This window comes from Enhydra lutris, unplaced genomic scaffold, assembly GCF_002288905.1.
Source record: "Enhydra lutris kenyoni isolate GAN:26980312 unplaced genomic scaffold, ASM228890v2 scaffoldscaffold21, whole genome shotgun sequence".
NCBI lineage: Eukaryota > Metazoa > Chordata > Mammalia > Carnivora > Mustelidae > Enhydra > Enhydra lutris.
Window position 1 is genome coordinate 63343694 of NW_019154105.1, and position 27827 is coordinate 63371520.

At 54.9% G+C, this 27827-nt stretch overlaps 2 protein-coding genes across 3 annotated transcripts in view; one reads left to right on the top strand and one right to left on the bottom strand.

Moving 5' to 3' along the window:
* Nucleotides 1-18712, top strand: part of LOC111148922 (neuronal vesicle trafficking associated 1) — a 30422-nt gene extending 11710 nt beyond the window's left edge. The window contains exons 4-5 of the mRNA XM_022505713.1: nt 10308-10418; nt 17093-18712. Coding sequence (XP_022361421.1) covers nt 10308-10418; nt 17093-17296 — 315 coding nt within the window. The 3' untranslated portion in view covers nt 17297-18712. The remainder of the gene's footprint in view (nt 1-10307; nt 10419-17092) is intronic.
* A 63-nt stretch (nt 18713-18775) lies between these two features.
* The window catches only part of LOC111148921 (syntaxin 18), a 116164-nt gene continuing 107112 nt past the window's right edge, over nt 18776-27827 (bottom strand). The window contains exons 8-11 of one of the 2 annotated variants that reach the window (XM_022505712.1): nt 24252-24310; nt 22788-22857; nt 20425-20505; nt 18776-19702 (exon numbers count right to left, since the gene is read on the bottom strand). In XM_022505712.1, the coding sequence (XP_022361420.1) occupies nt 19607-19702; nt 20425-20505; nt 22788-22857; nt 24252-24310 (306 nt within the window). In that variant the 3' untranslated portion in view covers nt 18776-19606. Of the gene's footprint in view, nt 20506-22787; nt 22858-24251; nt 24311-27827 lie in introns of both variants that reach the window. The other variant, XM_022505711.1, reaches the window with a different exon arrangement.

A 27827-nucleotide genomic window follows, 5' to 3' on the forward strand; every position in this document is an offset into this window, starting at 1 on the left:
GTTTGGTGTCAGATCTAAGCTACCACTGCCAAGTCTAAGGTCATGGAGATTTGCCTCTTCGTTTTGTCCTAAGAGTTTTATGGCTTTAGCTTTTATATTTAGGTCTTTATTCCATTTTTAGTTAATTTTTTAAAAAAATATTTATTTATTTATTTGACAGATCACAAGTAGGCAGAGAGACAGGCAGAGAGAGGGGGAAGCAGGCTCCCCACTGAGCAGAGAGCCTGATGCGGGGCTTGATCCCAATAACCTGAGATCATGACCTGACCCAAAGGCAGAGAGAGGCTTAACCAACTGAGCCACCCTGGCGCCCTTGAGTTAATTTTCGTATATGGTGCGAGGTAAGGGTCAAGCTTCTGGTGTAGATGGCCGGTTGTCCCAACACCATCTGCTGAGAGACTTCTTGCCCCACTGAATGGTCTTAGCATCTAGATTAAGAAAACCAGCTGATCACGGACATTGGGTTTTATTTCTGGACTCTGTTCTCTTCCATTTACATGGTGATTCTTATGCCAGTAGCACACCGTTTTAATTACTGTAGCTTTGCAGGAAGTTTTGAAATCGGGAAAGATGAGCCCTTTGACTTACTCTTTGTTTCCAAAATGGCTTTGGCTATTTAGGATCCTTGCAATTTCCATTTCTGCAAACAAGGCTGTCGGGATTCTGCTAGGGATTGCGCTGAATCTGCAGATCAGTCTGGAAGTAGTCTCGTCCTCACAACACGGAATCTTGAGTCTGTGAACACAGGACGTCTTTCCATTCACTTGCGTCTCTGACCTCCTCCATTAGTGTCCTCTGGTTCGCATTGTTCGAGGCCCTTCTCTTTCTGCTGGAGGTACTGAACTCCAGCAGTATCCACTCTGCCTGAGGCTGTGGCCAGTGCGGCTCACACGGGGCTCTGTGTCCAGCTGCCGCTGCTGCCAGGATCCTAGAACAGGGGTGTTCTCCTCTTTGGTTTGAAATCACAGTATTTCTGAGATCTTGGTGTTTGCTGTGTTAATAAACAAGCACATACACATGTGTACTTATCTATATGGAAACCCCACCCCAGGCTCTCCCTGATCCCCGCTGCTCTCACACACTGTCCCTTCCAGGCCACCGCCTCCAGCCGTGGGGCCCAAGCCACCAAGGGCCACCACAGATCACATGCTGGGGGATGCCAAGTGGATACGGCTCCCACGTAGTAGCTTTAACATCTTCCCACTGTGTCCTGCTGCAAAGCTCTTCTTGACAGCTGCACAAAAGTGATACAATTTGGGGATTATGGAGAATCTGCTCCCCCACCGCCCAATGCACATTGGTAGCAAACACATCTTCCAGCCAACTGGCCACATATCCGCGGGCTGTGAGAAATGGTAATTCGTCCCAAAGGGGCAGCTGCCTCCCAGCATTGTGCAGTGCCTGGTGGGTTCCTCCTCCTTGATGGGGCAAACAGGGATGGGGGTCCCCTCCTGCAGGACACAGGCTGCTCCAGCCACACGAGCCGAATGCACCATATTCCTTGATGCCTCTGGGCTCTGGCACAGCCTTCTTCCTCAGAGCACACACCTTCCACCCTTCCTGCCCTGAAGAGCTGCTCTTCCTTCGAGGCCCAGACGTACCCCTGCCCCTCCCCCAGCCCAAGTCTTTTCCAGCACCGTGGGGTCTGCCAGTACCCCCCAGCCACCATGGAGGAGCTGTGACAAGCCACCACCTTGCAGGAGAGGCCAGGGTTGAAGCCGTGCGGCCAAGGACATGCCAAGGGGGCCTCTGTCTTGTCTTGAGAAGGTCCACTGGCCACCAGGGGATTCTAAGATGGAAGAAGGCTGGGCCCTGGGCCCTGAGGGGCTTTTTGCTTTTCTTTGTGGGCCCCTTCCTCTTTTTAAAAAAAAAAAAAAGTGGAAGAAGAAAGGACATTATTTTATGACCACCTTGGTCTAAAGAAGACTGTCATCTAGACTGGATTCACAATTATTATATAATTATTTCCGGTTTTCTAACAAAAATTAAAAACCATTTTCATGGGTCGCTGAGAGCATCACAGGCCCAACCCTGGGCCTCACATGCCCCGTAGAGGCAGTGGCCCTGCATCTAAGTGAGTCCCCTTCCTCAGCCCTGGGAGCTCCCCGGCCTCCGCCCCTGGGGGCATGGATGGGGACCAGCGCTGGCTGTGGACCCATGCTCTCCAGGCCTCCAGCATCCCGGGTCCCGCCTCCTTCCTGTACATGATCGTTTCCCTCGGAAAACCCAGACAGACTGGCACCTCAGCAAACTGAATTCATGTCCCATTGGATTCGGAGATGCTCTGGGTTGGCTTCGGGTACCCGAGGGCGGCTGGATAAGTGCCCCCAGAGAAGATGGAGCTGGGCAGCCTGCCAGCTGGATCCCTCCACACCCTCCCTCCCTCGGTGGGCACCAGGGAGATGGGCTCCAAAGGAAGTGAATTGGCTCCATGGAGCGTCCAGAACCAAGCACCACCAGCGGGGCGGCTCAGAACAACACACATTTATTCTGTTACAGTTCTGGGGGCTCCGAAGCCCTGAATCCACGTCACTGGGCCACATCATGGTATTGGCAGGGGGTTCCTCAGGGGGCTCCAGGGGAGGATCTGTTTCCTGGCCTTTTTGAGCTCTCACCATCTCCCCATTCCTTGGCTCGGGGCCCCTTCCTCCACCTGCAGCCCAGCGTCCTCCAGTGTCTGCTGTCTCTGCCTCCCTCTTGTAAGGACCCCTGGGATTTCACTTGAGCCCACCTGCATAACGCAGGAGACCTTCCTGTCTCTAGACCTGGATTAAATCCATCTGCAGAGTCACTTTTTGCATATAAGACAACATGCACAGGTTCCTGGGGTTAGGACCTGGGTGTCTTTAGGGGACACTGCTAAGCCGACCCAGCTGGCTTGCCTTGCACTGGTCACCTGCACTGGCTGAGCCCCAGTGTCCCTGCAGGAGAAATGCAGTCCGTAGTAGTGCCTTCGGGTGCTGTCCTGAGGGGTACCCCAGCTTTACTGAAACTGCCTGCCTTGGCACAGAGCATGGTTGAAGTCTCTGGAGCTACTCTTCATAGGGTACTTTGGCAGAAGGGGGCCAAGGCTGGGGTGGGAGCTTAGTCGCCCCCAGGCTCCAGGAATTTCATGCAGGAGGGGATCCTCTGTTTACCACATGGTGCTGGGCTTTGGTTGTGTCCCAAAGCATCTGGAAAGTTTTTTGTTTTTTTTTTAAAAGATTTTATTTATTTATTTGACAGACAGAGACCAGAAGTGGGCAGAGAGGCAGGCAGGGAGAGAGAGGGGGAAGCAGGCTCCTGCGAGCAGAGAGCCTGGTGCGGGGCTTGATCCCAGGGCCCTGAGATTATGACCTGAGCCGAAGGCAGAGGCTTTAACCCACTGAGCCACCCAGGCGCCCCAGCATCTGGAAAGTTTTAAGGAATACTAGGGCCTGGGTATTGCTCCCAGCATTCCACTGCTGGGGCTCTGGCGGGGGTCCCATCTGGGGTCCCCTTGCTGGGATCCTCGGGGGGGTCCTGTGATTCTCACACACAGCTGAGGCAGAGCCCTTATGTTTAAGGCTGGGTCCCTGCATGTGGCTGCTGCTTCTCGTCTCACAGGCACCCCTGGGCTCTTCGCATCATGTGGTGGTCTTGTGGCTCGACTTGAAGGTGGGGTCTTTTGGGTGACTGAGCCTCTGTTAGGCCAGATGTGCACTGCAACAGTGTGTGGGATTGGGCTTCCCGCTGTGTAACAAGGGTTCACTCTGTGACCTGGGGTGCCCAGTGGGGGGGTCTCCTGGGCACCCCCCTCTAAGCTTGGGTGCTAGGCTGGCCTGCCCATTTCCTTTAGAGAGGGAACCAGAGGTCGGGGACGGATGCCTTTTCCAGAGTTGCTTTGTGTGTGGGGTGTGAGCAGGCCTGGAACCCAGGGCTCTTGACACGTGTTGGGCAGTGCATGGCTAGTTTTGTCTTCTAGTTGGAGTATTTTGGAATGGATTGAAAGATGGGGCTGCTGGTGGTTAGGGCTCTCCAGAATGCTTCTGGTCAGGGCCTGTCGACCTTTGAGAAAGCCTGAAGAATGCTCCCAGGAGACAGGTATGTCTGGGTAGGTAATTTTCACTTTTTTTTTCTGGAATATTCTTAGTTGTCTCATGGGAGAAGGGGAGGTTTGTGAAACTCTCCAAATTGGGACACACTTTTATTTCACTTGAATCACTGGGGAAGAGGAGATGCTGGGCTATGTGGTATGTGCACGCGCTGCTGGTGTTGGGAGGGGCTGGGATGTTCCAGAGCCTTCCTGGAGGCAGTGGGCCTGGTCAGGGCTTTGGAGGGTGAGGAGGAGAGAAGGTGATGCAGGCTGGCATGCTGGGGAGGGACAGGGATGACAACAGACAAAGAACACCCATAGGGGAGGCGAGCCAGCCGTGAGCCCTGCTCAAAGAGCTCTGGCATTCGGGGCCGTGTGAGTTCACTCTGGGCCATCGAGTGATGGGCTAGAAACCTCATGGTATGTGCTCCAGAGCTCACAAACACACGACTGGTGCCTTAACCAGCAGAAACTGATGGTCTTGCCATTCCAAAGGCCAGAAGCCCAGGTCCAGGTGGGGGTCGGCAGGGCTGTGCTCCCTCTGAAGCTGGGAGGGGAATCCTTTGTTGCCTCTTCCTAGTTTCCAGTGGTAGCTGGTGACCCTATCATTTGTTGGCTTTGCAGACGCATCCTTCAACTGTCCATCTTCACAAGGTTCTCCTTGTGTGTGTGTGTGTGTCCAAATTTCCTCTTTTTATAAGGACATAGTCACATTGGATTAGGGCCCAGTGACCTCAGTTTAATCACATCTGCAGGGACCCCATAGGTCACATTCAAAGGTACCAAGGTGTACGGCTTCCCTATTTTGGGGAGGGAGAGAAACAGTTGAAGCCCTAATGGGCCTAGCACGTGATCAAACCCTTTATCCCTAGTCATTCTCCCAGTGAACGTGTAAGAGCACGAGGCTTTGTTCTCCTCTCCAGAGATGAGATATGCAGGTGATCTGCTTAGGAACACAGCTGGCAGGTGGCAGAGCTGGGATCCAATTCTGAGCCGTCTGGGGATCTTTCTGGAAAGGCCCATGCTCTCTCCTCAGGCCATGATAACCACAGGGGAACATTATGCCACGGAGCAAAGAGGAAACCCACATTTCTTTTCCTACCATGGGGCACTTCCCAGGTCTGTGCAGACGTGGGGCCAAGGAGAGGTTTGAGGTTTGCAAGGTGTGGGGGAAGAAGAGTGGGGACAGCCTCCAGGAAAGGGGTTTTGCCCCACCGGGCATCTCCTCCTGCCTGTCTATGGATTTCTTTCTTTGCGTCTCTCCCTTGACTATTCCTGGAACTGTCATGTTCTCTTTTCTTGGTTCTGTGAGCTCCTCAGTCATCAGGCCTGGGAATCCCAGATAAAAGGCCCAGGCCAGGTTCCAGGAGGAGGGCCCCAGAGAAAGTGGTTCCCCACAGCCTTGCTGAGAGATGGGGCTTATTTTTAAACCTAAACAGATGGGGCGCTGGAAACCAAACACAGTTGTGGCTTCCAAATTCAAGGGACAGGCTTAAGAATGCCCTAAGATGTAAGATTATGTGTGTGCGTATGTTCATTGAGAATTGTTTGACATATACCATTATGGTGATTTCAACAGTGTAACACAAAGACTCAATATAAAAATTGGATTGTTTGGTTTTTTGCTATTGAGTTGTAGGGGTTCCTTATGTATTTCAGACTTTAACCCCTTATCAGATATGTACGGCTTGTAAATATTTTCTCCTACTCAGGAGGTTGGCTTTTCCATTTTGTTGATGGTTTTCTTTGCTGTCCCACTTTTAGTCTGATGTCCCACTTGCCTATTTGCATGTGTTGCCTTTGCTCTTGGAGTCAGATGTAAAAAAATCATTGCCAAGACCAGTGTCAGGGAGCTTAACTCCCCTCTGTGTTCTTCTAGGAGTTTTATAGTTTCAAGTCCTATGTTTAGGTCTTTAATTGCTTTTGAGTTAGTTTTTGTATATCATGTAAGAAAGTGGTCCGGTTTCATTCTTTTGCGTTTGGCTGTCCGGTTTTTCCAGTACTGCTTACTGAAGAGGCTGTCCTTGCTCCGTGTACATTCTTAGCTTCTTTGTTGTAAATTAATTGACCATATATGTCGGCTCATTTCTGGGTTCTGTACTCTAATTTTATGTCTGTACCATACCAGTTTGATTGCTTTTGCTTTGTAATGTAGTTTGAAATCAGGGAGCACGATACCTCCAGATTTGTTCTTCTTTCTTGAGATGGTTTTGGCTATTTGGGGTCATTTGTGGTTCCATACAGATTTGAAGATTGTTCTATTTCTGTGAAAAATGCCACTGCAATTTTGGTAGGGATTGCATTGCATTCAATCTGTGGATTGCTTTGGGCAGAATGGACATTTGAACAATATTCTTCCAAACCACGAACACAGAGTATCTTTCTATTATTTGTGTCATCTTCACGTTTTCTCATCAGTGTCTTAGAGATTTCAGTGTACAGGTCTTTCACTTCCTTGGTTAAACCTGTTTGTAGATATTCTTTAAGATGCAATTACAGATTTTTTAAAAAGATTTTATTTATTTATGAGAGAACACAGAGTGTGAGAGCATGAGCAGGGTAAGGGGCAGAGGAAGAATTAGACTCCCTGCTGAGGGGGGAACACAATGCTGGGCTCCATCCTAGGAACCTGGGATCAAGACCTGAGCTGAAGGCAGATGCTTAACTGACTGAGCCACCCAGGTGCCCCAGATGGGCCTGTTTTCTTACTTTCTCTTTTTGATAGTTTGCTATTATGTATAGAAACACTGCATATTTTTTGTGTATTGGTTTTGTGTCCTACAACTTTATCGATTTGTTGATTGGTTCTGAGAGTGGAATTTGGTGGAATCTTCAGTGTTTTCTAATATGTAATATGTCATCCTACAGTAGTGATAGTTTTGCTTCTTCCTTTCCAATGTGCATGCCTTTTCTTTTTCTTAATGCTCTGCCTCGGGTTGCAGTACTGTGGTGAATAGAAGGGGTGAGAATAGGCATCCTTGTCTTTTTCCCGATCTTAGAGGGAAAGCTTTCAGTTTTTCACCATGACGATGTTAGCTGTGGGCTCATCCTAGGTGGCCTTTATTGTGTTGAAGCACGTTCCCTCTATACCCACTTTGTTGAGTTTTTATCATAAATGTTGAATTTTGTCAAACACTTGTTCAGCCTCTCTTGAAGATGATCACGTTTTTACCCTTCATTTTATTCACATGATGGATCACATTTATTTGCGGGTGTTGAACCATCCTTGTATTCCTGGAATGAATCCCATTTTATTATAGTGTATGATCCTTTTAGTGTATTACTGAATTCAGTTTGCTAATATTTCATTGAGGAGATAATATTCTAACAGGACTTCTTAACCTGTTTTGTGCCTCTTTGGAATGTTTTCAAATGCCTAAAATAAAATACAAAGGGTTATGAGGCATGTGGCTGGCTCAGTCAGTTAAACATCCTACTCTTGATCTCAGCTCAGGTCTTGAGCTCAGGATCGTGAGTTCAATCCCGTGTTGGGCTCCATGCTGGGCACGGAGCCTACTTAGGGAAAAAAAAAATACAGAGGGTTATGAAGGAAACCAGTTCTGTTAGATACAGCTCTTGCCACAGACCACCTTGGGGAAGGCAGCCTGGCAGCCCTGGACAATCCAGAGCCCCTGAAGCGGGCCTTGCTACCCCGAAGGGCTGCTAGCAGGTGGCGGGGTCCTAGGCATGGAGATTGGGTTGGGGTAGGCCCAGCATTCTGGTAGCCTTGTGACCCAAGTGAGGGCAGGGTTGACAAGCATGACAGCAGCAGCAACAAGGGCAAATGCTTCCTTGCACAGTGCACACTGTGCCCAGGGGCTGGCCTTAGTCAGACCGCATCAAATCTTCAGCCTTCCAATCCGCCAGGAGAGCTGGGTCCTTTTGGTGACAGGAGCCAGACTCAGAGGAGCTGAGCACCTTGCCCAGAGGTGCCCATCCCGTGTCAGCACCAGCAAGGCTGCTGCTCTCGTTGGAAAGCACGAGGGTTCTGGCTGCTGCCTCTGTTACCGTATGGCCCTCGGTCTGCCATCCCCTCTCCTTCCTTCCAGATTTGACCTCCTTCAGCTCTGCTCTCTGCTGCCTCTGCAGTCTCCCTGGACTGTCTGGGTCTGCGGCTGTGTTCTTGCCATGTGCCGTAGTAGCCCCCAGAACCCCATGGTGCCTTTCCTGTGGGCACCTCGGGCCCCAAACTATCTGTGACTTCATCCTGTGCCCATGTGTCAGGCCTGGACTCCCTGTGTGGCATGGACTGTCTAGGCAGACTGTGGTTTCTCTGACCTGGAGAGGGTCACGGCCCGGACAGTCCAGGTGAGGGAGGGTACCCCAAGGGCACAGGAAGGGAAAAGGCGAGTGGAGGACAGAAATGGTGATTGGGACGGATGGGACTTAGGGATGGGGAGGCAGGGCCTCATGGGAGGTGATGCAGAGGCTTCTTGCTGCCTGGGGCCTCAAGGGCTGTTCCCTGGGCCAGAGAACACAGGGGACAGGTGTCGCCCTGGCTGTTGTGAGCGTGACCTGGGGAGGAGTGGGGAGGCAGGTGGCCAGGGTAGGCGTGTGAGGGGAGGGAGGATCTGGGTGCTCGTGGGCCCTCAGGTGTGTGGGCTACCTCGATCATGTCTCATGCCCACCCAGTGCCAGAAAGGGAGGGCTCTCCATGGGGGCTGGCCCCAGCATGGCAGGCCACATGCTTTGCTTCTGAGTGGCCCAGCGCTGACCCCAGCCAGGGCTCCTGGCCACCACGACACAGGCCTGGCGAGGACCCTGAAGACTGGTGACGAAGAGCCTGGGAAACAGAGGCAGGGCCCAGGGGTGGGGCGGTACTCACCATGGGAGACACTACCATTCTCTGTGGGTGTTGCCCATCCATGCCTCCTTCCTACCCTCACAGCAACTGGGAGGTGGGGAAGTGTCGTCTTGTGGCATGGGTGAGGGGACTGGGGACCACCACAGCCCTGCAGTGGAACTGGGGCCATGACGCCGTGCCTGAGGCAGGGGGAGGGGGACGCATGGGGCGGCTGTCTGTCCCTCTATCCTCTGGGTGAGCGTTCCTCACACGCATCTTCTCACCTGGCTCAGAGCTACTCTGTTCTTCTTTCACAGATGGAGAGAGCCAGTATGGTAACCGGGGCCCTGCAGGATGAGGGGACGTCTGCCCAGGGTTCCTGAAGCCCGGATGGGGCTCATTGCACTTGGCTTGAGGCCGTGCCCAGCTTGCTGGGGGCTCACCCCCAAGCCTCTTCCGCAGCCCCAGAGAGTGGTGGAGTTCTGCTGGTGCTTAGCAGCCTTGGAGCTATGTGCAGTGTGGAGAGGGAGCTCACGGGGACTCTGGAAGGGGAGGGGGAGGGGAGTAGCTAACGTTTATGGAGCCCCTGTCCTGTGCCAGCACCCAGGGGCCCACTGCCTCGGACTTTCTCCCCTGAAAGCTGTCTCTGCTAGCAGGGTGGGGAGGCTCCCCTGACCTGACCTGTCGAGCCTTTGCATCAGCTTTTAGCCTCCAGACATGCCCTGCCCTTGCCAAGGGGGCTCCCAGCAGCCAAGCGAGCAGCTTTGGTACTCAGATCCCGTGTCATTTTGTCCCCCATGCTCCGCATTCTCGGGCTGGGGCAGGATCTCGCCCTCCGCACCCGCTTTCCTGTCCCGCACCCATTCGCATGGGTGGGCTGAGCACACACTATGTGCCAACCAGCTTGGCATACAGCGGTGAAGGCGGCCGTGCCCCTGCGCCAGCGGGGACGGCTCTCCGGGGAGGGGGCACACCTGAGCACACAGGAAGCTTAAGGGCAGAGGTGACGGGGGCCCGGGAGAGTCTGGCTTTCCTGCTTCGCCGGTCCCGGCCCCACGGCAGAGCTGGTGGCCCGGGCTCAGGAGACATCTGGAACAGCTGATGAGCTGCTTGCTGATGAGTCACCTCGGTCACTGTCAGCAGGCAGAAAGGCAACCCGCACCCCTGGCTCAACCATGCTTCCAAGTGTCTATGAGTCTATCGTGTCTGTACCCCGAGCTCCCCAGACAGGACCTGGAAGACTAAAAACAGGGCGTTTACAATAAAGAGAGCTTGTGGATGTGGTGAGAAAGTTGTTCAGTGAAAAGCGAGTCTTCTGACCTCTCGTCCCCAAAGCCTCCCGGGACTCCAGTGTGGGTCTCCTTCTAGAGACGGTCTCTTCGTGCACTGGAGTATGTCCGTGTGTCTGTCTGGCTGCCCCCGCACGCGGGTCTTCGCAGCCACCCTGATGGGCCCCACTTCTACCCACAGGTCTCCGTGCTGGTCCTCTTCGCCCTGGCCTTCCTCACCTGTGTTGTCTTCCTGGTTGTCTACAAGGTGTACAAGTATGACCGTGCCTGCCCCGATGGGTTCATCCTCAAGGTAAGGCTCCACCTCCCCCTGAGGCCCCAGGCGCCCTCCCGGAGGGGATAGGCACTTGAGAAGCAGGGGCTTCTCCTGCTTCTTCCGTCAAGCTGGGGGTGGGGAGTGGGGAGCATGGAAAGGAGGCAGAGGGGCAGGGGAGAAGGCGATCTGTAGCAAGGCGGCTCCTGGGACTTGACCTCAAGATAGGGGAGCAGAGGCCCTGAGGGAGGAAGGGCTGGCATGACGGGGAATGGGGGCAGGGCTGGGCACACGTCCCACACACCTTGGCTGCCTGCTCCCCCTGGTGCCTGCTTGGCTGGGCTCCCTATGCACGTGGAAATGCTTGCTTTTCTCTGATGACTCTGCGTTCCAGAAAGTCTGCAAGGAGCACAGAAGCATACACTGGGAGCAAAAGGATTAAGTGAAAACAAAAAAAGGGCGATTGGGGGGGGAGAGACGAGGGGTAAGAGGTGAAGCACGAGGAAGTAAGATGGCCTTGCTGTTCACTTGCTCCCGTTTCCCACACACTCAGCATCTGGGCCCACATTTGGTTCTGAACTCTCCAGAGCCAGTGTGAAGAGGGAAAAGGATGAATTCCTGGATCTGGTGTTGCCTGAATTAAAGCAGGAGCGGCCCATGCTGCGGGCACACACGGACGGACTTGGTTTGTCACCTGTCACCCTGTGGCTTTGCTCTGGGTTTCGGTGATGCGAGGGCCACGGAGCCCTCGCATGAGTTAGCCAGCGAAGCCAGAACTCACGCTGCCCTTCAGCCCTTTCTCTGCACTGCAAGTGTATATGTCGTTATGTCGTGCCTGCCGTGGGCCCCTTGCGGCTGCTCTTATCCGGGTGCTGAACTCCAGCCAGGACCCATTGGCTGAAGGTCCCCACCTTTGGGAAGCTCCCTGCTATTCTCAAAAGAAACGTAAAGTCAGTCGTATACCGAGTTAGGTTATAAGCGATGGAAAATAGAAGAGCAAAGCAGGGTTGGGGACTGCAGTTTCTAGAAGGGTTGTCAAGTTTGAGCAAAGCTCATAGGAGGCCAGTGAGGCAACTGTGTGGGGACCCAGGGGGAAAAGCGCCCCCCACCCCCATGCTGCCTTCAATGAACCCGTGCACCTCCTGGATGGGCTGGGAGAGGTTATGGTCTGCTTGGAAGCTCAGGAGATGCCACTGTTTAAAGGAGGCCAACCCAGAGGACCTGGGGGCTTCAAGGAGGGGAGGGAAGCCCTTGACCAAGCAAGCTCATTAGCAGACGCTGGAGACCGGCAGGGCCAACCCAGGCTGGCTGGGGGAGCAGCGGTGCACACGGGACAGCAGGGCGGTGCAGATCTGGTTAGTCTGGAGGACTGGGGGCAGGGGGATGTGAGCCAGCTATGGGCCAGGCAAAGGCCCTGGGGGAGGGCAAGGGGGAAGTGAGGGCATAGCCACTCGGTTGCCTGTGGAGGGTGGAGGTTCGGTGAGATGACCCAGGAGGCTGCTGCAGGGAGCCTGGGGTGAGAGAAGGGTCTGGCCTGCTCAAGGGTGCTGGGGATGGAGAGACGACTTGGGGGATGGGGTGCAGGGAAGGAGGAGGGGAGGACCTGGTCCAGAGCTGGGTGAAGCAGAGTGGCTGATGTCATGGAGAGGAAGCAAAGCAGATGCAGGAGTGGTGCCCTGATGGGAACAGGGTGCACAGAGGACAGCTTCCTGGGGACTGGGCAGACTGCTTACAAACAACCAGGGCCGGCAGCTCCATCGGGAGAACCCAGGGTTTGCTTCCGGACTTGTTCTCTCTGGACCAGGGCAAGCTGCTTGCGTGGAGGAGGCAACAGGCTAAACTGCCCAGCCCACAAGGCCAATTCTGCTCGAAAACCTAGGCTGGGCAGGTGGAGTCCAAGAGAGGAGACCCTTGCAGGGGGAAGGGCAGGTCTCTGGGTATTTAGAGGCTCTGTGGGTGAGCCTGGGGCCCAGCCAGCCTTGGGAATTGAGAGTCCGGTAACGTTCTGTCACTGCATCTCCCGGGACTTCAGCATTTTCCACTGGCCTTTCCATCTAATTGGGGGCAGGTGTCCTTCCTGGAAACCCTGGCTAGGAGGACTGGGGAGCTGCTAGTCTGTGTCTAAAAGCCCTTGGCTAAAGCTGGGGGGGAGGGAAGGTGTGGTGCGTGAAGGGGGGGGTCCCATGGGACCCCAGAGCCAGAGGGACCCCACAGAGGCCACAGAAGTCCTGGCGTAAGCCTGAGGACAGCCGCCTGTGCTGTGGGTGAGAGGAGGTGCAGGCCACTCCCACCGGGAGTGTCATGGCGGGGGATTTAGGCAGGCAGATATGGGCTGGGGGGATGCTTGGTTTCTGCCTTTTTCCTAAACCTTGAAGTTATTATGGGAGTACTATGGACAGGCTTTAAAAGGAATGGGAACTTGCCCAAGCTGCCCATTTTGACCCACGGGTATTTCCTGTAGACCGTCCACACGCATTCTCACCACGGTGCACCAAGGTGCATGTTCTCACCTGTGCACAAGGAACACTGACGAACGCTGGCCATGGGCCAGGGGCTGCTTGGAACGCGCTTGCTTGGATTACCTTGCTGAGCCGGTGGTCATTCTGTCTGAGGGTGGAGGTGCAGGGAGCTTTGGTGACCTCTGCACACTTGCCCACAGAGGGGCATGAGGGTGCAAAGTCTGGCCTGAGACAGGCTGGGTCAGAACTTCCTGGGAGCCCCTGGCCCCAGGCTCACCCCAGAACTGGGGTTCTCACCTACCACCAGCCCACCTCAGTGCCTCCCCGCAGGTTCCTCCAGCAGTCCGTGTGGGCAGCAGCAGAACCGTCCAATCCCCCTGGCCCAGTGCCCAGGGGGCAGGGGGAGGGGAGGCATGCTGTCAGGTCTAGAGGCCCCGGCCTAGCCTGGCGTGGAGGATCACATGGCCCAGGTTCTTAGGACTCTGTGCTGGCGAGTGGAGGAAGGGAGGACAGAGCGAAGGGCCGGTGGCAGTGCTGATTGGGGACAGGGTGGCTGCCTGCCTTGCTGGACGGGGGCTGCTGCTTCCCCCCAGACACAGCCGGGTTCGAGCTGCTGCTGAGATGCAGGCGTCCCCTTGGTGGTGCCCCTACAGCTTTTGATCTTCCCTGTCCACTGTGTGAGCACGGACACATCACGGCTTCTTACCTGAGTGGCCCATCGCTGCCTTTGGTCCTCATGGCCACCCAGGAGGTGGGGCTCCCCTGCCCCGTGTCGTAGGCAGGGGAGCTGAGGCCGGGAGCAGGAGGAGCTGCGGTAGATATGACCTGTGGCATGGGCAGGCCTCCATGGTCACGCTCTTTCCAGGGCATGGCTCCCGCTGCCCCCACTGACACCCTGGACAGGCAGACTGGGATGGGCAGCACGCTGCAGACTGTCCTCTCCCGGAAATATCTCCCTGTGTTCCCTGAGGGCTGGTAGGTAGTTGTGATCCTGGTATCTCGGGCAGTAGGGAGCGGGGAGGAGGCAGGAGGCCCGTTTTCCGTGGGGCAGACAGTCCTGGGCTGAAGGGAAGGCCCGTGGTGACTATGTCCCATAACCAACCAGCCAGCAGCTCAGAGCCTCTCTCAGTCGCCCAGGCAGGAAAACATGAGAGGCACCGGCCTGGGCGACAGAGATGCGTGGACATACTGTGGACTGTGCTGGACCCCAGTGCTCTCCACGTGTCCCTGCAGCCCACGCTGACCTGTCTTTCACCCCCTCACTACCTTCTCAGACCCACCAGTGAGGAAACAGTCCCTTGCGGGCCAGGCACTGGACCAGGCACGACACCACGGCATCTGTCAGCCACGCCAAGCAGGCACTGACCGTGCTCTGCTGAGAGGCCAGGCTTGCCACTTCCTGGTGTTGGAGCCGCAGAGCCTGGGCTTCCTAGGGGAGGGCCACGGGGTGGGAGCAGGGGACCAGCAGGGTCGGTTTCATATGGCCCATGGCCTGGGCTGTGGCCTGGTGTTTTGGCATCCCCAGTGCCTGGCATGCTGGGCAGTCCACTCGTGGGAGAGCTGGTCCTCAGCCATGCCTGGTCACTTCACACTGACACTTCTGTGGTCAGTGTCCCGGGAGAAGCATCCTGGGGGAGAGGGACCTTCATCATGAGAGGCTGCCACGTCTGAGTGCACAGGAGCTTTTCCACGACTGGGGTGGCAAGCATCACGTGCTCAGCCCCGTGTCCCTGCTTTTGACGCCAGGCAACCGCCAGGCTACATGGACCTGCCCGCTGGGGAGGCCTCTGGGTTCAGAGGACATTACAGTCTGTCCCCCAAGAGGATGTTGTGCAGGCCGTGGTGCTTACCTGGTTCGGGCCATGGCAGCTTTGTCGGGAGGCCTCGCAGCCCCCGTGAGCACTGCCAATCCCGGCACTGGCCCTGGCCCGCGAGGGTGCTGAAGGCTGAGTTGGTCATGCGGGCAGGGCACGGAACCCATTGTGCGCTGGGAACCCGAGAGCCTTACCTCGCTCCTGAGGCCTGTGTGTACCGGGACAGGCCCGGACACTGGCTGGATCTAAGCCTGTCGGTGCTCTGGGCAAACCATGGTTCTGCCTCGGGGCCGGGCTTACTGCCTCCGTGGCTCACTGTCCTGTGTTTGAGTTGAGCAGGTCACCTGTTGGCAGCTTCGCAGGGTAACAGTGTGTGGGGTTCTGGACACTCTGAGCTGGAGGCCCAGGCTGGAGAGGTACTTCCCCTCCCTGGGTCTCCCTAGCCCTGTCTGTAAAAGCACGCTGCTGGAAGCTTCCTCACAGTGAGAGAAGGTGCGTGGAAAGCACTTGGCAAGCTGTCAGGGATGAAGAGAAGGTCAGGAGAGGAAGAACAGCGGCATAGGAGGCAAAAACCCCAGTCCCGTTTTCTTCTGCCAGAGAGATGGCAGGTGGACCTCAAATCTACAGGAAGACCTCAAGGAGCAGCCCCCCCCCCCCCAATCTGCCTTTAGCTTTCAGAGACTGAGCAAGAGCTGGCCCCAGACCAGGACAAGGCTCCTGGAGAGGGTTCCCCGGCTGCATCCCGGGCTGGCCCTGGGGTCTCTTGGTGCCCACGTCCACGGTGCAGCAGCCGTGGCTGGCCATCCTAGCAGTGGCCTGAGGTGCCCAGAGATGTGGTCATCAAAGGTCCCATCAGTGTCCACATGGTGCTTGCCTGGGGGAGGTGAATGGACACTTGGAGCAGCTTGGCTTCTTGCTGAGCCCCATGAGGTGGTCGGAGTGCCCTTGGTGGGGCTTGGGCTTCAGGTCCCGGCTGTGCACTTGCCAGCTGGGTGGCCACGGCCGAGACAGGCCAGAGAGATGGGACTCAGGGCACCGAGCCTCAGAGTATCTGAGATGTTTGAACATACAGATGGCTCCCAGGAAAATGTGCTGAGTTAGACCTCTCGGGGCTGGCGGAGAATCTGGGCTGTGAAACCCTTCCTGATGACCATGGAGGTGGCCAAGGCCGGGCACCCATCTTAGCTGCAGTCTCTCCTCACCATCTGAGAGAGGCACCATGGTGTTCACGCGTGGCTCTGGTTGCTTAGACACGCGGGTTAACATGGCTTCCACAAGCTGGAAGTTGACCTTTCTCACGTTAAGGGTCAGCTGGGAGGCGGTGAGGTTCTGTGAGGTCATCTTGGAGCCCCGATTCTGTCTCACTGCTGCCCTGCCAGCTCCCAAGGTATTCTTCCCTGGGCAAAGGCAGCCAAGAAAGGGCCGTGGGAGAGAGCCGACATCCACTCCTGTCCCATTGGCCAGTGGTCCCATGGCCTCACCTGGCAGCCAGGGGAGCTGGGAAATGTTAGCTGGGCGCCAAGTGCCTGCTTAGCTCTGGGGGGATGGCTGGTGGAAGACAACCCACAGCCCCACGCACCTCTCTTGTGGGCCTGAGCTCTACCTCTTGTCGTGTGGGCTGGCCATGTCAGCCGTGGTGGGGCAGTGGCTTAGCTTGGCTCCTGGATTGATAAGGAAAGGCAGCCTGGGGTGCAGGGTTTTAACTTTTGGGGGTCCCAGACCTTTTACCAACTGATGAGAGCTGATGGTCTCCCCACCCCTTATCTCCCCAGGGTTCTGTTGCTTCTAGGGGCAGAGCCTCTTCCTTTGTGGACAGCTGTCCGGGATAGCCCCTCCCCACCCCAGCAGGCTGTCTGGGGTCCTCGGGGACATCTTGCTGCTCTCTGGATCATAAGGTCACACTGCTCCCTCACAGGACCTTGCAGGCCTTATGTGGCTGCCTCTGGGACCCAGGTCACTCTTCCCAGTGTGTTCCTCGTGGTGCTGTGGACTGTCTTCGAGGCCGGTCTCCTCTGCCTCCAGCACTCTCCTTCCGCCTCCCCTGTTAAAAGCCTAGCTCCCAGGAGGCCTTTCCGACTTCCCTCCCTTCACTACTTGACTATGTGGTTTCTGGTAGATGGAAGATAAAATGACAACCAGGGTGAGATCTTTAGAGAAGCAGGAAGGCCCACAGTCATTACACACATGCCCCCGGAGCCCAAGGACTGCTGTGTCCTGGCCTTGTTAGGGAGGTTGACCCTGTCACCTCCCTAAATCGGTGTCCGGTGGTTGCTGGGCTGTGCCAAAGGCAGGACCCCTTCCCGCTTTTTCAGATCATTCTTTTTCTCCTCTCGGCCCTGGGAAGGTGCTTGGTAAACATCTGTGAGGTGTTACCTGGAGACACACGCTGGCCTCCCCTCCAGCCTCGGTGCCTGTGTCTCAGCGGCCTCTTGTTTTTCAGAACACGCAGTGCATTCCAGAAGGCTTGGAGAGCTACTATGCGGAGCAAGACTCCAGCGCCCGGGAGAAGTTTTACACCGTCATCAACCACTACAACCTGGCCAAGCAGAGCATCACGCGCTCGGTCTCCCCCTGGGTGTCTGTTCTGTCGGAAGAGAAGCTGTCTGAGCAGGAGACCGAAACCGCTGAGAAGTCCGCTCAGTGAGACGGGCAGGTTCCTTATGAGGTGTCACTTGAAGGTAACCAAGGGACTCGGAGGGACGTTTCATTAAATGTAATTACCGATACTTTAGAGGTTACTCATTTATGGTGCAGCCGCTTCCATTTGCTGCTACTGCTTTGCAAATACAGCCTCTGCCGCTGGCCGCTCATGGGCATAAAACCACGGCATATCAGCGCAGCTTAAAGAGCTCCGACACCACCTTCCATGTTAAGGAATCTCCATTTAGCTACTTTACTGGGACTTATTGGAAGCTATCAAAAAACAAATTTACACTGGATATGCAAGGGGTTTGGATTCAGACAAATAATGAATTTTGTGGAACTGATTTATTTTACACGCCCCGCCCGCCCCCCCCCCCGCCCTTGCCGTTTGCAGTCCTCAGTCCACAGCCATATTCACAGTGATCCCATGTTGCTAAGAGCAAGCTGTACTTCAGAATTTCTTCCAACCTTCAGTCAGGCGGCAACAGGGCCATCGCTGAGATGCACAGTAGTGAGAGGTATAGAGAAGGAAGGAAAACAGGACATCCGGGAGCGGATGCACCCCTTCCTTCCCAGTGCTCATCCCTATGTGTGCACGTGTCCCGCTGCCGAACACTCGGGGTCTCTATTCCCCCCTGCCCCACCGGAGTTGGCATCTTGGGTGGAGAGCACTGTGTTTCGCTCCAGCGCACGTGAGGCTGTGGAAAGAGTGGTCCCTGGGCCGCGGGCTCCAGGACTCTGTCCCCCCATAGGTAGTCCGTCTGCTCTGTGACGTGTTGAATAGGAACAAAACCCCTTTGGTCTTTTTGTTCTCTTTGGTTATGAATAAATTTGCACCAGTAGCCCTGTTAGCAAGTTAGTTTTCAAAAACTTATTTGTGTTGGAAAAGTGAAAATGTAATTGCTGGGGAGCCAAGACTGACTTATTTTGTGAACCAGAACTCCTTTACTGTAGAAGCAGGCAGGAAAGGCTGAGAGGGGCTGGTGTGGCAACTTGCAAACCCAATGATGACATTTCAATTCACAATCTTTGTAAGAAAATGATGTTTCAACCTGAATCTTGACATTAAAGTACATGTTTACAAAATTGCCAGTTAGATAAGTATGTAAGATGATTAAATAGAAAAAAAGACATTCACAGACATTTTCTTCCATGTTATTTGAATGTGTTGTTTCTGGTGGACATGTCAAACATTTCACTGTTTTTTAGTAGATCAAAAATAAATGACAACTAGTGCAAGACCTGTTGCAAACAAGCATGGTGATCACAGTCGACTCCATTACTGTTTCCAAAACCTGATTTCATTATCAAGGGTGTTCTGAAACCATGGCTGTGGGCTTGGGGCTGGAAGTAGGGCGGGTAGCGAGCCTGAGCTGCGCATGCAATAAAGGCTGCGAGGTCCCTCGGTGAGCAGGGACCACATGTCTGTGAGCGTGGCCAGGCCCATGTATGTGCACTACTAAAGCAACACACCCCTTGGTACCATCTAGATGTTTTATTGGCTGTAAACTCACTCACAGGTAACTTCCAACACTTTCGCTCTGTGCAAACAAGGAACACAAGGAGCCCGCAGCTGCGCGACAGTCAGTATCGCACACAGGCGTGGGGCCCCACGGACCACCAGCGAGCTTCTGCACCAAAGTGGCTCCAGAAGTCTCGAACTTCCCACTGCAAACTGGTGCTCCTGTTTCCTCAAGGGTCAGGCACACAGGTCGGGGAGCCGTAGGCCAGGTTCTGGCTCTGGACACAAGCTCCAGGGGGCCCCTCCTGAGTGTCCAGAGTCTGTCCCCACCCTTCTTCCCCACCCAGCAGGCAGGCGTCAGCTGCACTTCTGTGACCCACTAACAGGACACGAAGTAGCTCTAGGTGCATTTATTACATTAACAGGACAAAGGTTTGTTTCTAGAATATAGTGAGGCTATCACAGGGCTCAGGCAGAGAAGAAGCCACAGGAAACAAAGAAATGATCATTGTGAGAAGTTACCAACCGGCACTTTTCCCCGAAGCCGCTGGAAGGGCAAGGCAAGAGCCTCCCTGAGCCCCGGGCCTGCAGCTGTAGGTGCAGCCGGTGAGCCCCCCCACCCCACCTCAAGTCAGGATTGCTGCTATATAGGCCACTTTCCACTTGTGTTATTTTCTCTTTCCGCTACCAAATGGGCTTAAACCCACAGGTCTGGGTGTTCCTTCTGTGACAGTGTGCCTCTGTCCCAGCCCCCTCCCCCCTGAATGGTGCGGTGATGAAATCTCACAGTCCCGCTCCCATCCCGGTGACCCTTGACAACGCACCATCCGCCAGGAGCAGCCGGACAGGCTAGCTGTCATACCAGTCCAGGAAGAGTAGGGAGAAGGAGCACATCACCAGGAAGAAGAGGACCCACACTCGGAAGCCAGCGTTGTTTTTAATGGCCTGGGAGGGGTGGGGAGGAGGAGCACAGGGATTTGCATCACAGGGGATCCTGGTGTCAAAGCCCTCCAGCACTCCACCTGTCTGCACACTCTCCCTCCACTGGGCGGGAGCAGCGTTATCGCTGGAGCCTATGCTGGCCGTAATTATTAGGCAAAACCACAGAGTGGGTCTAGAATCCGTAGGCAAACAGGTATTTCCCTGTTTCTCCCAGGAAACACCCAGAAACGGTCCACGTGTATCCCAGAGTTAAAACCACATGCACCGACCAAGCGCACCAGGACTGGCCAGGCTGCAGTCCCCCGGGAGTACAGTGCCAGTGGTGGCCCCATGTCAACCCAGCCTGAGCACCACACACAGAGGACAGTCTACCATGGTGGCCCCAAAAAACAGGAACCAAGGCTTTGGCCCTTGGGGTAGGGAGGGGTTTTAAGAAGCTTCTCCAGTGGAGCCCACCCCTGGCTTTAGGGATCTGGTCCAGCCCTTGCCAAGAGTGACCTCATACGCCTCTCACTGCTCCTTTGGAGGGCCGTGAGTCATGTCTCTTGGCAATAGTGGGGGCCCAGGGTTTGGTGGGGATGGAGATGAGACTGTGTGGTGCCATCAGGTGAGCCCTGGGGGTTGGGCCCCAGCAAGGCACTCAGGCAGCCATGCCAGCAAGACGACGGCTGTTGCCCAGACGTGGTGCCACACTGGGGAGACCTGGGGGGCCCAAGAGTACTCACCTCTCTGATGTCTTCATTACCCTCCTTGATATTCTCAGTTGCTCCGACAACTAACTGGTGAATGCTGTCGATCTCGGCTTCCTGTGGAAGGACAGTGACAGGTAAACCAAAACAGTCTCTCTTTCCCCAAGTGTACAGACATCAGAAGCCAGTAGCTGCCACTTAGGGAGGACTGGGACTTTACACACATGAGCCCACGAGTCCTCACGGTGCCCCGAGGGGTAGGCAGCATCCCCATTTTGAAAAAGGGAAATTTAGGGTTCAGAGAAGTTTAGTAACTCGCCCGAAGTCACACAGCAAGCATGTGGCAGGACCAGGACTGGAACCCAGTGCCTGTGCCCCATGCACCCCCAGCTGCCACCTGCTGTCCCACTTGCTGGTCAAGAAGGGACAAACATGAGAGCTGCTGGCTACAGTAGCCACCAAAAGCCAGGGGCTTTTCTTCTCTCTCCTCTACTCTTTGGACGTCCAGAGACAAACGCCTCCAAATGCGTGTGCTTTCAAACACGTTAGCTCCTCGGGGCGCCTGGGTGGCTCAGTGGGTTAAAGCCTCTGGCTTCGGCTCAGGTCATGATCTCAGGGTCCTGGGATTGAGCCCCACATCAGGGCTCTCTGCTCAGCAAGGAACCTGCTTCCTCCTCTCTCTCTGCCTGCCTCTCTACTTATGATTTCTGTCTGTCAAATAAATAAATAAATAATCTTAAAAAAAAAATTACCAAAACAAAACAAAAAACAAACTCCACGTTAGCTCTAGGAAAGTGCTTTGTACTTCACTATTTTGTGTCTCTCTTAGAAAAAGGAAGAAAACAAAACACAAAACTAAGGCACCTGGGTGGCTTAGTCAGTTAAACCTCTGCCTTCTACTCAGCTCATGGTTCCAGGGTCCTGGGATTGAGCTCCATGTCCAACTCCCTGTTCAGCGGGAGCCTGCTTCTCCCTCTCCTCCCTGGTTGTGCTTGTTCTTGCTATCTGTCACTATCTCTCTTTCTCTCAAGTAAATAAATAAAACCTTTAAAAAAAAGGGGGAGCTGGGGCACCTGGGTGGCTCAGTGGGTTGAGCCTCTGCCTTTGGCTCAGGTCGTCCGTGGTCTTTGGGTCCTGGGATCGAGCCCCGTGTCGGGCTCTCTGCTCAGCGGGAAGCCTGCTTCCCCTCCTCTCTCTCTGCCTCTCTACCTGCTTGTGATCTCTGTCAAATAAATAAAATCTTTAAAAAAAAAAGGGGGGGGGAGGAGCTAAAATGTACAAACATTAGCTCCCATGTACTGATAGGCTGCCATGAGCCAGGCATGTGTACCTCTATACCAGCTCTAAGGGTGACACAGGGGACACCTGCTCCGCTCTGTGGAGGGTGGCGTGGCTCAGGGCACCCCGGGTTGGAGCCAGTCTGTCTGACCCTCCCTGGCCTCTGAGCTCTCCTCCCATGCTGAGATGCCTCTAGAAACAAGGCGTGTGCTCTGACAGGGACAGCTGACTTCACTGTTGAATATGTCAGGAGGCTTCTACGTGAAGGTGAGCATACACACGCCTGAAGAGTTCCTTCAGCGGGCTGTTAAAAAGGACATCTCTTCTGAACGTGAACTTCCAAACTGTTAGGCTTCATGTACCTAATTTACAATGACTCGACTCGGGCTCTGATGTTCAGGGCAGGTTTTAGGAGTGAGGTATAAGCCAATGAGCCCAGTTTCCTACAATGGAGCAAAGTGATTTTGTCTCTGAAACCTTTCCACGGTCTGTGGGTATTATAAACAAAAGGACAAACCGATCAGGTCTATAACAGCTTTGTGTTACTGGCTGGAGAGATTTCAGCAGGGGAGGCAGGTACACGTAACATAAAATCCTCTTAGAAGAATGATCCTGTTTGCTGTGTGGATGTGACACCTGAGGGCACAGACCTGGTAATTGGAGAGGACCAAGTCTGGGCTCTCGTAAAGGCCAACTCAGAAGCTACTCCCCCAGCAGGTGCTGTGCTGGGGGCCTTCTGGGGGCCACCTCTGAGACTTACAGCAGCCCTGCAAGGGTACAGCCCTGCAGAGCTGGCAGGCCGGCCTGGTTCCCTGAGGGCATCCAGAACGAAGAGTGACCTGACTCCCGCCACCTTCGTGTGCTCCACCAAACACCCGGGCTGGACCCTCAGTTGGGTCTGGGCCACCCGAGAGCAGAGACGTCCCTGCCACGCACAGAGGCTGCACCAGGGGGACAGGAGGCCCTCCCCTGAGGAGCCCCTTGAGCGCACATGGGCTGCGTGCACAGGGCTCTGGGTGCTCGGGCGCAGAGACCAGGCCGGCTCACAAGGAACGGCTGGACTTCACAGTTCATTCTTTGATGCTAACACTTTGAACAACGATTTTTTTTTTCTTCCTTACCTGTTGTAAAACCTTCTCTGTGAATATCTCCTGGAGTCTGGAAATTTCAACCACTCTCCCTTCGATTTGCCTTCATTTAGGGGGAACAAAAAAAAGAGGTTACAGACAACCATTAATACTTGGTAGTCCTAACAAGAATGCTACGCATTTCTAAAGGGATCGTCTAAGTGAGAAATGGAGGGGACACCACCACAGCCTCCAGAGAGGGAAAGGGACAGCGTGTCATCCGTGAGAGGGATGGGGCACCATGTCAAGCTTGGGAGAGGAGACAGACGTTTTACTTCTCGTCTCTCCTATGAAGTCTCTCAGTTTGGAGGGTATTGTGCAATTTGGAACCCCGTCCTCCCCTGGAAGCTGACCCGCAGGGCCCTGGTGTGGAGTCCATGCCCCGGTTACAAAAGGCAGTCTTCTAGAAGGCCTGTACCCAGCCTAGTAACCACAGTAACATGGTGGGGATTCAAAAGAAAGCACCAGAATGTGCTGACAACTCAACTTTGTTACTGCTCAGTAGGTTAAGGGAGAGTCTATCTGCCACTCTAACCAACTTCCTGTTGAAAGGAAAAACTCTGATTCCATCTGAAAAATCTATCTGGGTCCAGCAACCAAGTGTCTGGGCTTCCTGTTCAGGGGCAGCAAGGGTGTCCCAGGGGTGGGCTGGGGCTTGAGCAGGCCTAGAAATGAGGATGAGCTCCCAGCCCAAGAGGCCTGCTGTGTAAGGGCAGGAGGCAGCCACTCCTCCCAGGGCTTCGAGGTGTAGGAAGGGAGAGCGAGGTGTACAGGGGCAGGGATGGTGAGGGTGGAGTGTCAGAACAAGGACCAGGAGGCCCACGGAAGAAAGACAAAGGCTACAGAAGAGCACAGGCCGGGTGCTGTCAGAGGGAAACACCTGCATGCGGAGTCCCCAGGGCTGTGTGGGTACAGTGCCGGGAGGCATTTTCTCTTGGGATGAGCCCACAGAGCAGCAGGGCTTCCCATTCGGATGCTTCAAACATTCTTGGGGAAACAGGCCCCAAGTGCTTCCCCTGAGGACCAGCCAGCGATGGTTCACATGGGCAAACACAGCCACTTGCCTTTGGTGCTGCCGACCCCTGTGCTGAGGGAGCAGACAGACCCTGGCAGGGCCAAGAGCAGGAGGCTGCCCCTGGCTGGTGGTTCATCACAAGGCCCCCATCTCACTGGGAGTCATGAGGCGCAACAGCCCCCATGCTCCCCCCCCCCCCAGTATCTAGTGCAATCTGCTTGAGGTCACTGGGAATAGCATGAAAGGGGTGATGAAAGGGGGGCCCACAAGGTGACAGAAGTCAGTAAAGTTGGGCACCTGCCTTCACCTCCAAATGGCTCGGGGAGGGGGGGGTGCATGTGGCCAGGGCCACAAGCGGACACCGTGGCACCAAAGTGAATTTATTCCCCATTTCTGGGAAAGCTATCCCGGAGGCCAGCAGCCTGGAGAAACCACATACACACCTCACTTCATCGAACAGGCTGTTCATTTCACCAATGAGGCGCTGGTTTTCTTGTTCAAACTGTGAGGAAACAAACACATGAAGGGTGATGTGATACCCAACACAGCCAGAGGCAAGTGTCTAGCAAGGCCTCTGCACGGAAATCTTTGATCTGCCCTCTAAGGATCGCCACCGAGGCCCTCCTTCCAACATCAGCATGACAACATCCCTGCGGCTGGACTCGTCCCTGCCTGGGAGCCGCCCTGATGCCCACGAAGGTGAGCCTGGAGGCACGGTGGAGGGGGGCGCGGGGAGCTGTCATTCCTCCCACTGCTCTCCTCTGGCTCCCACAGGCCTGTGCTGTCTGCTGCTGGGTCCATCTGTTTTAAGTGGAGTGGTGAGGTCCAGCAACTTAGCTGAGAGCAGGGCAGTGTGATTTCAGAGCTGTGCTTGGCTAACCCCATGACTGGAACACAGGCTCAGGAGCCAGAGGAGCCGTGTTCCCAGGGCTCAGGCTAGTGATCAGTCTTCGGGATGCAGTCCGGGTAAGGATGCTGCCCTAATACGCAGGAACTTGCTGGAGCCAAAGTGACTCTGTGAAGCAGGCAGCTCTCCCCGTCCGTTCTTGCCAGCTTGACTCTGGCCCAACAAAGGACAGTGTGTCTGAAGCTTCGCCATGGTGTGGGGCCAGCCGATCTCCACCCCCTCACCTACAGGACCAAGCACTCCGCCTTCCCATGCCCACTCAACTCTGGGGCAGGGTTCCCACAGACCCGGCCCAAAGGCCACCTTCTCCGTGACCTATCCCGGGCCCCCGGACTTGAAGCTAGTTCTCATTTTTCTAACCTTGGCCTAGCACCTTCCGAACATCTCTTTGCATATCTCAGGCCTTGTCAGAAGCTGTGCACATCCCCAACTCCCTGTGGGACTGTGAGCTGCCTGAGGGTGGGACCTGAGTCAAACCCAACTCTGAAAAGGCCACACACCCACTCTTCCTTTCACATCTGTTAAAGCTGCAGCTGCATCCACAGAAACTTTCTGAGGATCTGTCTGTGGCAGGCGCTGCGCAGGGAACAAGTGGAAGCAAGCTCTCGCCATCCAGAGGCTTTGCCATTTGACTGAAGATCCTGCTACCCCTTGCTCAGTAAAACAATGGAGGCCGTGCTGAGCTCGTCACCGCAGGGACTCACAGTCTCCCTGCCACTTCTTCTGGCTTCCCTCACAGGGAGGGAAGCAGCTGTGCTCACTCACCCCTGTACCTGCCCGGGCTGCTGCCTTTGCTACACCTCCTCACCCCTCCCTGGGTTTCCCTGTCCTCCCTGTGCCTTGCTCACTCCCACTCACTGGAGACATGGGTTGGTGGTGGTGGGGGTCACTTCCATGGGCAGGGCCTCTTAACAGTCCTCCACTCGTCCCTCCAGCCCTCCACGCAGGTGTCCTCTGTCCCATCCGCCACACCCTTGCTGCACCCATTCTTTGCCTGGCACCTAAGCTCCATCCTCATCATCTTTCAGTCTCCTCTGATCTGTCCCCCACTCCTTGAGGGGTCAGAGTGAACTAAGATGCTAGTCACGTCACTTGGCAGCACGCCAGCCCTGTCCCATGGCCCGCAGATCAGTGCAGAGGTGTGGCCTTCTCCTGTGGCCTGCTGCCCCACCTCTGCACAGGCTGGCGGAGAGCTTGTTAGGCACCTTCCTAGTGACCAGGCACCTGAGGCAGAATGAATCACCTTCCTCCATCTCCTCTTATCAAAAAAGCTCCTCTGCACTTGGCCCATCAGCTGCACTTGTTGCCCCCATTCTGGCGTCTTCCCTCCTGGGGCGGGGACTTCTTCTCTGGCCTCTCAGCGCAGGGCAGGGCCTGACACACTCCATGGCACTGGTCCCCAGCCCCGCTGCTTGTTCGAAAACCAAGACACCTTTGCTCCACCCCAGACCCACTGGGTCAGAAGACCAGGGATGCAGGGGGCTGGCTCAGCTTGTAGAAAGGGAGAAGTGCTGGGGAAGCACATGCAGGGCCGCCCTAAGCCCCCCGGCAGCCTTGCCGGCTGCTGACAATGCACGCAGATGGCCCTTCCCCTTATGCATGCAGCGGGTTACTTACGGGAATAGAAACTTCACTTCAGACTTTGAAAGTATCAGCTCTGTTAACTGTCAACAGTTACTTGAGTGCAGTATTTAAGGAAAAAATACAGTGACTTCGGCATGTAGGTGCTAATTTATTTTCAATAATTCTCCCAGGTACTACTTAGGGTTTTTATTTATTTTTGCTGGCGGCATTTTCTTATTTTTCTAATGACAAAATATGGCCCTGTCCTTTTAAATCCTCAGCCCTTTTATGCTTTTTAAACTGTTCCTAAGCAAGATTAACTAGGGGCTTGAGGTGGTTTATTATGGGAAAGTCCCCTGGGAACAAAGCTCTCTGTTCCACCCCAACTCCAGGGCACGTGGCCCCTGCTGCACATCCTTCTAGGCCTCCGTGTAACTATTACCTCTGAAGGACTCCTGTCAGCCCTGCTCAGGAGTGGGACCAGATTCTGGCTCTCATTTCCTTTCAAGCTTTGGGTTCTTAAGGCCACCGGCAAGTACCCAGTCCCTGGAGGAAGTGGGAGAAACTAATGCCTCGAGGGACCAAGCGGCAATAGCGCTGAGGAGAGAGGTTCGCCGAGGCCAAGACCTTCATGGAAAGTGGCCTCCACTGGGGGTGGGAGTTACAATGACACTGTGTTTTCCAAAAACAACAAAACCTCTTTCCCATAGCCAAGTGCAAGGTGGTCAGTTCATGAAACCTTGTGGGTCTCGGGCAGATCAGGCAGTGGTCAGGCCGCTGACAACACTCCTTGCACCAGATCTCAGGGTGGTTTTCAAAGCTGCCTTGGTGGCAAACCCGTACACCTCTCCTCTCATCTGCTGAGTAAGACAGGGAGTGGCAAATGCTGGCCGGCAGGGGCTGGTTGGGGACATGCCTGGGACTTCAGTGAGCCAGCCCCTACAGCCTCGTGGCAACTCCTGGATGACCCTGGACCGGTCACTGGCTTCTGTTGGGCCTGTCGTGTGACCAGGCCTCTTCGTCAAGAGAGGCGGTGATGATGCCGAGGGTGGGGAAGGAGGGCTCCTTTACTTTCTAAGCTGGACACCCTTGGGCAGCTAACTTTCCTGTGTCCGTCTTCATCACTAAAACGGGATGCTAACATGACTTAGTTAGCAGTTCTTTAACCCACTGAGCCACCCAGGCACCCTAGTTAGCAGTTCTTAAGAGGAAGATGTGCGAATACATATAAGTGGCTTACAAAGTGCATGGCTCACAGGAAGCTCTCACTGAGTGCAAGTTATTATTATTTAATTTCTCCAGGAGTGAGATTCCAGATCTGCTAAATGAGTCATGAAATGCTCTGAAGGCCCCTTCCACCTCTCTGGTTTCAAACTTTAGAGAGCCGCTGTGACTCTCACTTGTGTCATCTCACTTGCTCCAGCATGAGAAACACTTACACCACAGTCACTGGGGCTCCCTGGCAGCTGCTGGCATCTGTGCCCCCAGGGGGATGGGGACTTCACAAGGAGCGGTACCCAGCAAGGCCTGGGCTCCATGGTCAGCACCA